Genomic DNA, 13,131 nt, shown 5'->3' on the forward strand with positions numbered 1-13,131 from the left:
ATATATTCTAAAGTTTTAAGAATTAATATTCAAATAAAATACCTAGGCCCAAATCTAGTCATTCCTCAAGATTTTAAGTTCGAATTCTGACTTAAATTCTGACTTAAAAAAATTCAATAATAATTTTTAATTTTAATTTTTAAGTGGCCTTTGAAAAATGTTTCATCTTATATGCAAAAGCATTTGATTGATGTACTGAAAAGGAAATCAAATATACTACATTTTTAGTAGGGGCAGTTTCATATGTTTACCGGAGTTTAATTAAATATTAAAAAATCTCAAGCATTTAACTAATGCTTAAAAATTAAAAAAATACATTTGTTTAATCTTAGGTTTAAAAGGGAAGCACTTCAGCTCTATAATAATTGCATTAAAAACAGTAAAACTTGCAGAAGTTAATATGGGAAACTATCTTTATGATCTAGGGGTAGTGAAAGTTTTGGGGGGAGGGATAGCATTAGGAGATATACGTAATGCTACATGACGAGTTAATGGGTGCAGCACACCAACATGGCACATGTATACATATGTAACAAACCTGCACATTGTGCACATATATATATGTATATGTGTATATATATACACATATATATACACACACATATATATAACATACATATGTATATATAACCTTGGTATCATTTCAGTTTTACATAAGAAGTGTACGTTGTTTACTTGTTACACATTTTAAGTCATAATAAAAAGACTAACCAGTTACTTAAGTAGGTCAAATTCTTTAACTCATTTGAACTGCTAAAAAAAACCAACATGCATAGATTCTTTAACATTAAAACACTTATCTAATTGTTATTTTAAACATGTGCTTATACATGCCTGGGGTTAAGTGATACTTATCTACTTGAAACGCATTTATCTTCTAAACTAACTGAAATTAGTCGAAGGTTTTGGCTGGGACTATGGCTAGATTCTTATTTGCAGCCATCATGCAACATAATCCTATTTATAGTCTATGTAAGGGCTTAATAAATTAGGGAAGTTCATGTCATTGTTGTTATAGCCCACACAACTCATCTAACTCATGTAATCTAAGTGTCTAACATCCCTTAGATGCAAATGACACATTACCCAATTCTCTCTGCAACCATGCAGCTTTTAATATTTGATTAAAACTTTGCATTTCTTGATTCTTAACATATTTGAATTACTTGTCATGCCACTTTATTTCTGATTTAACAAAATCTTGCATTTTCTCCCATTCTTCTGGTCTGGTAGGACCGTGGAATTCTTACAGATTTAAAATGTTATCTGAGGAGGGGGAATTTCTATATTACAAGAGACTAAAGGAATATAACAACCAAATGTAATACATCATCCTTTTCACTTAGTTGTATTATCCCCTTGGACTCTTTTTAGGGTTTACTGGATTGGGGGGAAAAGCTATATAATATATTTTTTATGAATTGAGAAAGTTTGACTATGACTTGATATTGGATGCTCTTATGAATTAATTGTAACTTTCTTGAGCTTGATAATGCCATTGTGGTTATGTGGAGAAGGGCCTTATTCTTATGAGATGTGCGCAGGAATATGGATCAAAATGTCTAAATCTAACTTCCAAATGACTCAGTATCTACCACCATCACAACAGATAGATGGATGGATAGATAGATGTGTATGTGTTTGGATAAATACATAGGTAAAAAAGATGAGAAATACAGTATCTGATTGGAATCTCCATATCTCAAGGCTGTATTAGATTCTGTTATAGTCCTAGTTTCTGAGAATATAACTTGTGAGTCGTTCTTGATTCCTTTTTCATACTCACTCTGAACCTAGAATGCAGCAAGTCCTGTTATTTCCTTTTCAAAATAATATTTTAAATATGTTTACTTTAATGCCCCCCTAGTATTATAACACTAGCACTCAATTCAAAGGTCTTCAATGATTTTCCATTCCACTTAGGAGAAAATGTGCAGCCCCACCCTGCTGCCTACAGGGAGACTTAACTTCTGGCCCTCTCCTCCTAGCTCAGGATGATGGACTTTCTTCCAAAAAAGTTTCACAAAGTATTGACTGTTTTGACATTTGAGGACCTATGGTCATGTGATGAATGCTACCTAGTTCACCTTGCTCCAGGCTTCATCTGACTAACTTGACTCAGTCCTTCAATACTTTTCAACTATCGCATTTCTCAGAAAGTCTTTTCTTGACACCTGCCATCTAAATCAGGATCTACTGTGCTTTATTTTTCTTTCATAGCACTTGCCTAACTCATTTTGCAAACATTTTTTAATGTGCTTGATTATTAATTTACTAACTCCCTCTGTCTTTAGTCTATAAGCTCCGTGTGGGTAAAGCTTATGTTTGTTTTGCTTACTACTAACTTCCCAAGACCTTGAGTCCAATGCTTAGAAACTGCTCACCAAAAATATGTGAAATAAATAAGTTAATTAATTAACAGAAATCTCAAAGACAGGAGTACTATAGGAAAAAGAGCTGTTTTATTCTTAGGAAAGGGTTGACAAAGATGTGAAATTATATTGCCATTATTCATTGTTGGTACCCATGAACATACTTTTGAATATTGGGGAGTGGGTTTATATTCAGGCAAAAGATACTGGCATTGTGTCCCTTGTGATTGATTCCTGTGCTGTGCCTTCTCATAAATATTTTGCCTATCATCTCTATTGAGAAAGAAATATTTTTATTCTGAAGTAATAATACCAATAGTCAAGTTTTAATTGGAGGGAAATGAGCAATTAAGATAACTAGTAAAATTATTATTTTATTGTCAATTTGTTATGATTACACTTCATGAATGGAGGAAGGAAGTCAATATGCTAGCGTATCTTCAAAGCTGCTTCAGAAGAATAAAATGTGCAAATATCTTGAAAAGGAACCTGGTGAATTATTAAGGGAAAGCTTTTAAAGTGACTTAGTTCCACCTATCATTTCACTTACTCCCCCAAAACTAAGGTACTACAAAAAATGTTCTCAACACAACACTGTAGATCATTTAAATGCTGTAGATTACTTGAGAAAACCCTCTACAGAAAGACAAATGAGGAAGGCAGGCAAAGGGAAATAAATGAACAGTCACTTTGTGTCAGGGAAAATTGGAGTAGGTTTTTCTCTTAGGAGCAGCCTTTAGCATTCATATTTCCTTATGGTATACATCAGCATCTTAAGAGCCATAAAATTTCTGAATGTCTTCTTGATGGCTAAACATATTTCCTTCTTTGTTTGAGGCATTATTCTGAAAGTACATGGTGTGTTTTTTTCTTTGGTTAGCAAAACAAGGACTTTCTACATTAATGAATGTATATGTACATAATAGTGAATATTTCCAATGAAGGTCATATATTTTCATTTTTCTTTTAATATATATGTTGACTCTAATGTCCAAGTGCAAGATAAAGAATATAGAGCTTCAGTCTAGACACCCCATCAGAAAACATGTTTCTTTATTAAGGAGTTGTGATCCTTAGCACTTTAAAACTAATGATTTAGGGCCAGGTGTGATGGCTCATGCCTGTAATCCCAGCACTTTGGGAGGCCAGGGTGTGTGGATCACCTGAGGTCAGGAGTTCGTGACCAGCCTGGCCAACATGGTGAAACCCCGTCTCTACTCAAAATACAAAGATTAGCTGGGCATGGTGGCGGGTGCCTGTAATCCCAGCTACTCAGTAGGCTGAGGCAGGAGAATCGCTTGAACCCAAGAGGCAGAGACTGCAGTGAGCCAAGATTGTGCCATTGCACTCCAGCCTGGGTGACAAGAACGAAACTCTGTCTCACGAACAAAAAACACTAATGATTTTGGAGGGCGAGTTAATATGTACTTTTCCTGGAGAGAAGACTGTGTAACATCATGATTCTTAACTGGGCAATACAGTTGCCTACCTGTGTGGCTTCAGTGCCTGTTTACCTAGGATCTATTAGGTGTCCAATGCTGGACTAGAGTTTCATCCTTTAACTTAAACTTTGATCCCTGTTAAAATACGCACATGTTTTTCTCCTTTTTCCTGAGAACTTTTAATGTTTCCAGTACTTTAAGCCTTAATGAACTGTTGTGATCTTTTCTGCAGAGCAGGTTTGAATGAGTGATACAGAAGCACCAGGTATGAGGCCAAGAATGAGAGGATTGCGGCATCACGATGCCAAAGAACTCGTTTCATATTTTTGTGAATCTGTATGATAAAAAATTAGCTTTAGTTTAGTGGGGAAAAGTGCATAAATCTCAGATTGATGTTTAACATTTGAAGAGATGATATTTAGTTTGAATTTTCTATTTTTATTTCAAACTGTAACAACAGATCAGCCTATATCAAGGCAATGAAATTAAGGAAATTTAAAAGTTTGATAAATCGTTGAGCTCATTTGTCTCTGTAAAAGTTATTTCTTGAGAGCAGATAAAGGCACTTTCGAACATGTGCACTTTTTTTTTCAGGTCACAGGGGTGCTATTTAATAAAGTACTTTTCTCAGGCACTAAGAGCCACCTTTATTCATCTGAAAAGGTTAATGCAGATTTTTAAAGTATCCAAGTTATTCCCAAAGAGTAATTTGTGCACTAGGAAAGTCTATTTTATTTGAAAAGTACCTAAATGGCAAGAAAAAAAAAAAAGCAAGTGAGGTATACATTATAGACACATAGATCTGGGTTGTTCATAATCAATGTTGCCCCCAGTAAGCTTCATTTATATGGGTTAGTTATATATCTCTGACCACTTTATTTAAAACTTCAATATTTCTTCCCTTCCACCTTAGAACTTCCTACTATTCTTCTTGCTATTAAAATCCAAGCAGAGACATTGGTTGCTGCACTTAGATGTGGTGGAGAAGGTGAAAAATGCTTCTGCTCAGATTCTCTGTCAAGAGTTTGCTGGAGACACAGTGGGGCAGCAAGCACCTTAGATTATTCCAGAGTAAACCACAGGAATCAGGTTCTACATTCTGAAAAGAAACTCCACTAAACCTTTATAACCAGATCAGAGCTAAAATACACACGTCTGGAATTGCACCTGTCTAAGATCTAGGGAGACGGAGCAGCCAGGATGATATGTTTTTGAGGAATGTAAAGGGTGTTAACATAAACCCCCAATCCCATACAATTCAATTTCAGAAAAGTATTTAGGGACTGTGCTAAAATAGCATCTCCAAGCTTGCTATGGCGAGATGATGCTCAGGTTTTCCATGTGCAGGGGAAATGATGAAGGTAAGGTTGAGGATGGGAAATTTGCAAGATAATATTTCATCAGTTTGTTTTAACTTGTAGTTGAACTATAAAGAACCTCCAGAAGGCTTGAAAATGTCGTAAGCCCTGCCAAGAGTATAGAGATTCAAAATGGGGATACTGCCTTTATAAGAGATGTGGGTGTCCTTTTAAAATTCCTTGCCTAATGTGCCTTAATATTAAAACACAGATCAGCATAAATATCATTGTGACTCAAATAGAGATTCAACCAATTAGGGATGTCACTAGCCCATGAGACAATTTGTTTTGTAGCTTAGCTCTAGAGTACATGGCTAGTCCAAAGAAGTTCAGACCTAGACATTGTTTTCCTGCATTAGATGCCCTTGTGGAGGGTACAACCTGCACATCAATATGTGGTGGCCTTGAAACTAAGCTTTCAATGCCTTCTGTATGTCCAAACTATACTATTCTTTATGCACTTATACTTTGTAAAGTCTGTGATCATCATCTTGATTTTTTTTTTTTTTTTTTTTTTTTTTTCTGAGACAGAGCCTTGCTCTGTAGCCCAGGCTGGAGTGCAGTGGTGCGATCTCAGCTCACTGTAAGCTCCGCCTCCTGGGTTCACCCCATTCTCCTGCCTCAGCCTCCCAAGTAGCTGGGACTACAGGCTCCCGCCACCACGCCTGGCTAATTTTTTGTATTTTTACTACAGATGGTGTTTCACCGTATTAGCCAGGATGGTCTCGATCTCCTGACCTCATGATCCGCCCGCCTCAGCCTCCCAGAGAGCCACGGCGCCCGGCCATTATCTTGATTTTTAAATGACAAATCTAGAGAATGGCTGAGAAGGGATTTTTCTGAATCTATACCTGCTAACATAAAAATCAATATAGTTTCTGTTAAAGAAAGCTGCCTTCTACTTCCACCTCTTATTCATTAAAAAATGGTTAGGGTATTAATCACTGTGAAAGTGCTGTAGGTTTTGTTAAAGAGAGTAGGATAGTGTCATGCCTTTTTGGGACAACCTGAGATGTGATTTAAATCTTTAAGGCTAAGAGTTTACTACTTGTTCTCAGTGAGCTGTTTCAATTAACATGAGTTTTTCATTTATTTTTGGTCAACACAAATGTGTCTAGTTTAGTTAACAATAAATTTTTTGCTGTTTTCACAATGAGAAATAAGTCTGTCTCTTTTTTAAAAATAATTTTATTTCTCATAAAGCCCCATTATAAAATATATCTATAAAGAAAATTGTATTAATTACATAAAAATTGTTTACTCATTATAAATGAACAGATCTATTAAAAGATACACAAAGTAAAAAGCTAAAGAAAACAGCTGATGATAAACGGCAATAAAGAAAATCTTAAATTTAATAACAGATGAAATTTAGGTAGCTTGTTCAACAAACTTTACTATCAGAAAGACTTAGGGTTGAATTCTAGTTCTTCCACTTCATTTTCATGTCATTTAAACCTCCTGAGACTCATTCTTTTTTCTGTACATGTAATAATAATTGCAACCTCACACATCATTATAAAAAACGTAAATGAGCAGCTATAGGAAAGTTATCTGGCACAAAGTGCTTTCTTTGTGCAAAGTGTACATTCAATAAATGTTATTTTCTCCTGTGAAAAAATATAGTAGCTAGAAAGCATTTCAGAACCACAAAATAACTCACCAACTTAAATTCCTGATTCTGTAATGTCTTAGGATACACCTCTATGTTGGGGACAACAGTGTGGGTCTAGAGTTTCCAATGTCTTCCAGGAGTTCTTGGGACCCATCATGAGAAGGAAGTGGTGGGGCATGGAATAAATGTGGGTGCAGTGGAGTGTATTGCTTATTCAGGCTTCTTTCTTTTCTAGTGTCTTCCAAAGACTCCAAAAGAGCAAGACTGTCTTATTCTATTTGAAGTATCTTGAGGAGCTAGATAATGATGGCACAGGTATGGCCAAGAGCGCCTAGGGTCTGGGTCAGCCACTGGTGTGAGTCTTTTGCTTATGGACTGTCACAGGCAATCAGAACTAACTAGGCATACAGCTGTTCTCTCCAAAGTCTTTAGATCTGTGCCTGAGTACTATGTGATAGTGCCAGAGGAAGGAAGTGCCTGCTGAATTAATATTTTTTTCAGTCTATTTTTGAGAGTAAGCATGCCTTTCTTTCCCACATCCTCACCAAAGTGACTTTATTCACTGTAAACTTGTTATTCTGAAATGATGATTCAAAAGCAAGATGTGTTTCCTTCCTTTTCCTAAAGACTTGATTAATTATCTAAGGGCTGATCTTTAAGGACAGCTAAAACACCATTTTCCTTCCAAAACCCAAGCTTTTAAAATGCACTAAATTATTTGAGTAAACCATTTGCAATTTTATTTTCTTTTTGCTTTTTATGCATAGACCAAAACCACCAACCCAAAAGATTCTTTTCAGTGTACAAACTATGCCCTGAGAATAAGTTAGGTATTCCTGAAAGATATTTTAACTCTATCAAGCCAATGCATGGGCATCCAGGAAAAAGAATTATTAAACACAAGACTGACCGGTGTTTAAGTATTAAAGTCCATTTCTATTTAACTGTTCAACCCACACTGACATATTTTAAAAATTCTTATCCTGAGAATTCAATGTTTTCTTATGTCTGTATCAGTCCTTAATACCCACCAAGGAGCAGTCGTGGGAGGAACTGCAATGTTGTTCACACACAGAGTATTTTCCTGTTCTTCCTTTTGCTTTATTACTATGTTTCCTAAGAAAATGACACACAAACCATTGATTTTGAAAAGTGGCAGTAGTCCGGAATTCTTCTGTTGGGGGAAATTTTTTTCTGCTGAGGGAAAGTTGTTATTTGGTCATTAAGATTATTGAGATTCCTCTTAGAATCAAGTATTCAACATTTAAATTCCTCTGACTATATATTTGTTGGTATTATAAAAAGTAGACTCATCTCCAAATTAGTCTTCCTAGTTATGCTGTTCCAATCTGCTAGATACTTGGTTTAAGTTCTTCCTACGCATAATAAAGAATTTTCCTTTTGTAAACTTTGTGATTTATACCTTAGCTCTTCTACTGTGAAAATCTAGCTTCATCACCCTTAGCCAACAGAAGGCAACGATGAAAACAATATTGAAATGTTATAACCCAAATATCTGCCTTTACTACCGATAATCCTCAGTTATTTTGTGAGCTTTGGCTGCATGGATGTAGACTGCTTATTCAACAGTGAGCTGAGATCAGCCTCAGTTTTTCCAGTAAGTAGGAGTGAAGGAGTAAGTGGGAGTGTCCACATGATAGATATCTCTTTTCCAGGTTTTGCAATGGAACAAATATGGTTGCTGCTGCTTCTAACAATTAGAGTGCTTCCAGGGTCTGCTCAGTTCAACGGCTACAACTGTGATGCCAACCTCCACAGTAGATTTCCTGGTAAGTGTAAGCCTAATCTATTCTCTAATTGCTTCTGGAAGAGTGATTATATTTGAAGAGCAAGTCATTTAAATATATATGGAGAACAGGGGGCTATCTCTTTACATTAAGTGGATATTAACAAATGGCAAATGACAAGTCATTTTTCTGGAGCTGTAATTTACATCCATATTAACATACAAAGTGTTCATCATAGTTAATATTATTATAATGGCTGCTCACAGATATGAAAAATATTGCCTACTGTGTAAAAAATTGGGAGAGACTAATTTCATTAAAAATTTGCGTCTTTTTTTCTCATAAATTAATTCAGACTTTAAAAAACTGCTCTTAAATGCTAATATATTTATTTAGGAATAATCTTAAGAAAATGATTGTGAAATATTGTGCAATACAAAAAAATGCTATTTCAATGAAATGATGATTACCACCAAAGTACACAGGTGAGCTTCAGAATGAATTTCACAGAAACCCATCAACGTTATGACAAATACGAGATTTGGCAACATTGATGGGCATGTCCCACAGGTTTCTAAAACCTGCACCCAATGAGAAGTTACTCAAAGTTTTACCTAGGTATTCATCATTTTATATTAGCTAAAGTAATGGAACCACAATTCAACATTTACAAAATAAATATTAGATAATTCAAAACACTTTTCCAAGTCTGCCATGCAAATGGAATCTCTTTGGCCGTGGTTTACATTCTCAAAACCTGCCAGTCCTCCTGTGTTTGGAGCATGCTATGAAACAGCAAACCTGTATAGAGCAATCAGTAGGTAGTTACGTAGATAAAGTGCGATTTCTACAACAGAGTCTACACCAGAAATTGTCTGAATGTCTTCATGAACTTAGACCTAGGATGTAAGCACTTGGTTTGTTAGTAAAATATGAAGGTCATGGTGGGAATGACCAAAGGAATTCGAGAAAAATATGCTAAGGCAGAGTTGTTAATGGCTTTGAATATCAAAAATGAGCTTTTTTTACATTTATTATTATGGAAAATATTAAATATATACAAAAGTAGAGGTTAGTAGAAAGAGCACTCATATTGATTATCTAGCATTATCAATTATTAACATTTATAAATTTTGTTTGATCTTTGTCCTTACCACTCCCATCTCTGGCATATATAAAATAAATGTATTATTCATGCTTTGGTGTTTATATGTGATGGAAAAGAACTTAAAAATTATTATCTTTTACATATACGTCTAATAAGCCCAACAGTAATTTCTTAATATCATTAAATTCAGCCAAGTTGCCTCTAAAATCTTCACATAGAGTATTTGTTGATATATCTTTTATTTCATTTTGTTTTATAACAGTTCTCCTCTGTCCTTTGCTTTTACAAAATGCTGTTTATCTCTTTGAGCAGTTTGGTCATTTGTCTTGTAGAGTTCTGACACTGGATTTGGCCAACTGCAACTCTCAGTTGTCATTGAACAGGCTCCTCTTTCCTGTCTATCTCGTAAACCAATGAGAGCTAGAAGTTTAAGTAAATTCAAGTACAATTATTTTGGCGAGAACGTGTGTTATGTAGTGTAATAAAAGTGTTTTCTCTTAATTTTGAATGCAATCAAGAGTCCCTGAGTCTTTTTAAACATACCTTTTAAGAGGTTTGATGTGGTCACATTTTGTTTTAGGAAGAGACATTAGGAGAAGTGTGCAAGACAGAATCAAGTTAGAATAGATTAGAGGCAGAGAGAAATATCCTGAAGGCAGTGGCAGTGGAAGCACTACAAGGGGACAGTTATTAAGAGATATTTTTGTGGTAGACTCAGCAGAAATGGAGAATTGATTTGATTTGGGAGGTGAGAAAGAGAAGGTTAAAGGGTGTTTTTAACTGGAACAGCTGGATGTTGATGCTGTTAACTGACAAGAAAAACACAGGACACTTGCATGTTTTAGAAAGGAAGTTCAAGTTTGGAAATAACGGGCTTGAGGCATTTTCAGAATATATAGTGGCAGTTTCTTTCTATTCAGTAGTAGGAAATATGGACCTGGGTCTGAGAAGAGAGATCAAAACTGAAGATTGCTGTATGAGAGTTGATTCCCTGTGCAGTGGATAAGCAATGAGTAGGGAGTAGGAAAATAAAAAGTATGAAAATAGACTACGATTTAGATAAGTTTCGTGGTTGGAAAAAAAAAAAAAAAAAAAAAGGAGCAACCTGAGCCAGGAATTGAAACAAAAGAAAGGAGCAACCTGAGGCAGGAGTTGAAATCAGTTCCTGGGACTATAGAGGCCTGAGCATACATGAGTAAAGGGGAGTATTAAAAAAATGGAAATTCTAATAAAGAACAATTGATGAAATGAGAAAAGAAAATACCGAAGCGATCAATGGTACAGATGAAGGAGTTAACCTTGGAAAAGTAGTAGCTGTTTGTTTAGGAGAGAAGGGGAGATAAAGACACAGTTGGAGAAGGCGAGAGACACTAATTGTGTTCACTCCCTCAGTGTAGTGGGAAGCAGTGGCTCTCATCAGAGTCACTGGAAGCCTGGGAAGGGTGATCAAGCCATGACCCTGTTATGGATGGATAAGAAGGCCAAGTAATAAAATGATTGCTCAACAGAGAAGATCTGACTGGTGTGGTAGTTATATACTTGTAAAGGTGAATAAGACATGTTAAAGAGCCGTGAAATAACTATGACAGGAAAACGAAGTATTTATCATATGGTGAATTTTTTAAAAATCATGTTAAAAAGTCTGTTTACAATGGCATCTACTGACCACCTGTATCAAAATCATATGGGTTAGTTGTTGAAAGTGGGACTCAATCTGTTTCACCTCAAATAAGTGATGTTAGAATCTCTGAATGGGGTCTTGGGAATCTGTATCTTAAACCCTGCAGGTGAATCTAATGTACATTTATGGTTAAGAACAACTGATAGTGTATTCTATCATTTTCTTGAGCCAATTATTCCAATTAAAAGCACAATTATTTGTTGCGGAAATATAATTAAAAACAGAATCTTCTCCCAACCTAGAAATCCTCTCTGCCTAGGTAGTAGAGAAATAAAAAACACTTTTATCATTAAATAAGCATTAAACCAGAATGTGATGCACATCACAGGTAATCAGTAAGAGATTACAAAAACAGAAATAAACCTCGCCCTTTTATATAGCCAAGCAGAGACAACTCATTACATATGTTTTCAATATAGACAATAACTAGTCCTCAAGTAAGAGGACTTGACAGGACCATTTGTCACACATATGAATCCTCACTTTACCTGGTAAGTAGGGTGACCATCTGTGTTAGCTGATTTGTTTTATCCAGAGGAAAAAGTAACTTCTCGTATCTTTATGACAGGAGGTAATTTTGCAATTTGGAGCAAGGCTCACATCAAAATTAGGCTCCTACCCTAAGCGCAGAAACAGGGACATAAGGCTACCATCTCCCTTGATGTTTACATTTCAAAGAGATGGCTCTCAGATCCTTGAGAAAGACATTCCTGGGTCATAAAGCTTACAAGAATCCTATCTAGTTTTCAAATGGATTAATACACACTTAAAAGAGAGGAGAAAGTACTTCTAATTACAAGTTTTCTAAAGTAAATGCTGTCAGAAAAAGGGAGGGAGAAGTCTCTTCCTCTATTTTCAATTTTATTTTTGTTTTGTTTGTATTTTTTCTTACACACATCAGCACTTTAGGTATTATCTGGGTTAGGCAACAAACACCCAAACTTTCCAGATGTATATTCATAAACACATACACCCATAAACACACACACACACACACACACAGTTACAATTTTAAAATTTGTATTTTAATAACACAAATGTTAATAAAATCTAAATAACGCTGAAGTCCCAGGAGAGACTTTGTATTTAGATGGGTATTATTTAACCCATGTTTTTGGAGGTTGTTTGCAAAAAGATCAGAGTGAGCAAATAAAGCCTAAAGATTAATTGCTTACTGCCCTCTTGACTCTCAGTATCTCTTCCACATCATGATCACCCTTGATGTCATCAGGGGCTCCACAAGCTGCTCAGAGCCTAAGCAATGGGATGGAATGAGAATGAGTCTGGCAAAGGAAAGGGGCTATCTAAATGCAAAGCAATGTTAATAATGATGAGAGTAATCATCTCACCCTATCTGACCTTTGCTGTTTCATGACATTAGAACTATTTTCTTTAATTTCCATGGCATTTATCCTGAGGCCAAGAGACGCACCATGGTCTAATTCATTTAAATTTAAAGGAATGCCATTTAATTTTAGAGGTGGTTAACTCTTGGTTATCCAAGCTAATAGCAAAAAGCAGACTCATGAACCACTAAAATTACAGTTGTGATGATTCTAGAATAAAACTCAAAGTATAGTTGAATTTAGAGTACCAAGGAATTATTTGGTTAAAGTAAAACATACAGATGAATATACTTGGCCTTTGTGACTGGTGTATATTTTGTGAAGCCAGCCCCCCTTCTTTGGAAGTATATGAGGATGAGGCTAAACTTTCTGGCCTCTAAAGAAATCTTTAATGATAAAGGCACATCCAAGGAGAAAAATGGCCTTATAGCACAAGAAACTTTATGGCTTGACGCTGTCTC

General features: G+C 35.5%; 1 protein-coding gene across 1 annotated transcript in view; it reads left to right on the top strand.

Moving 5' to 3' along the window:
- The first annotated feature begins 5,135 nt into the window (after window positions 1-5,135).
- The window catches only part of ZPLD1 (zona pellucida like domain containing 1), a 45,661-nt gene continuing 37,665 nt past the window's right edge, over window positions 5,136-13,131 (top strand). Inside the window, exons 1-2 of the mRNA XM_055259539.2 lie at window positions 5,136-5,175; window positions 8,464-8,577. Of these exons, the coding sequence (XP_055115514.2) occupies window positions 5,136-5,175; window positions 8,464-8,577 (154 nt within the window). The remainder of the gene's footprint in view (window positions 5,176-8,463; window positions 8,578-13,131) is intronic.

The sequence above is a fragment of the Symphalangus syndactylus genome, chromosome 21 (genome assembly GCF_028878055.3).
Source record: "Symphalangus syndactylus isolate Jambi chromosome 21, NHGRI_mSymSyn1-v2.1_pri, whole genome shotgun sequence".
In the NCBI taxonomy this organism is placed as follows: domain Eukaryota; kingdom Metazoa; phylum Chordata; class Mammalia; order Primates; family Hylobatidae; genus Symphalangus; species Symphalangus syndactylus.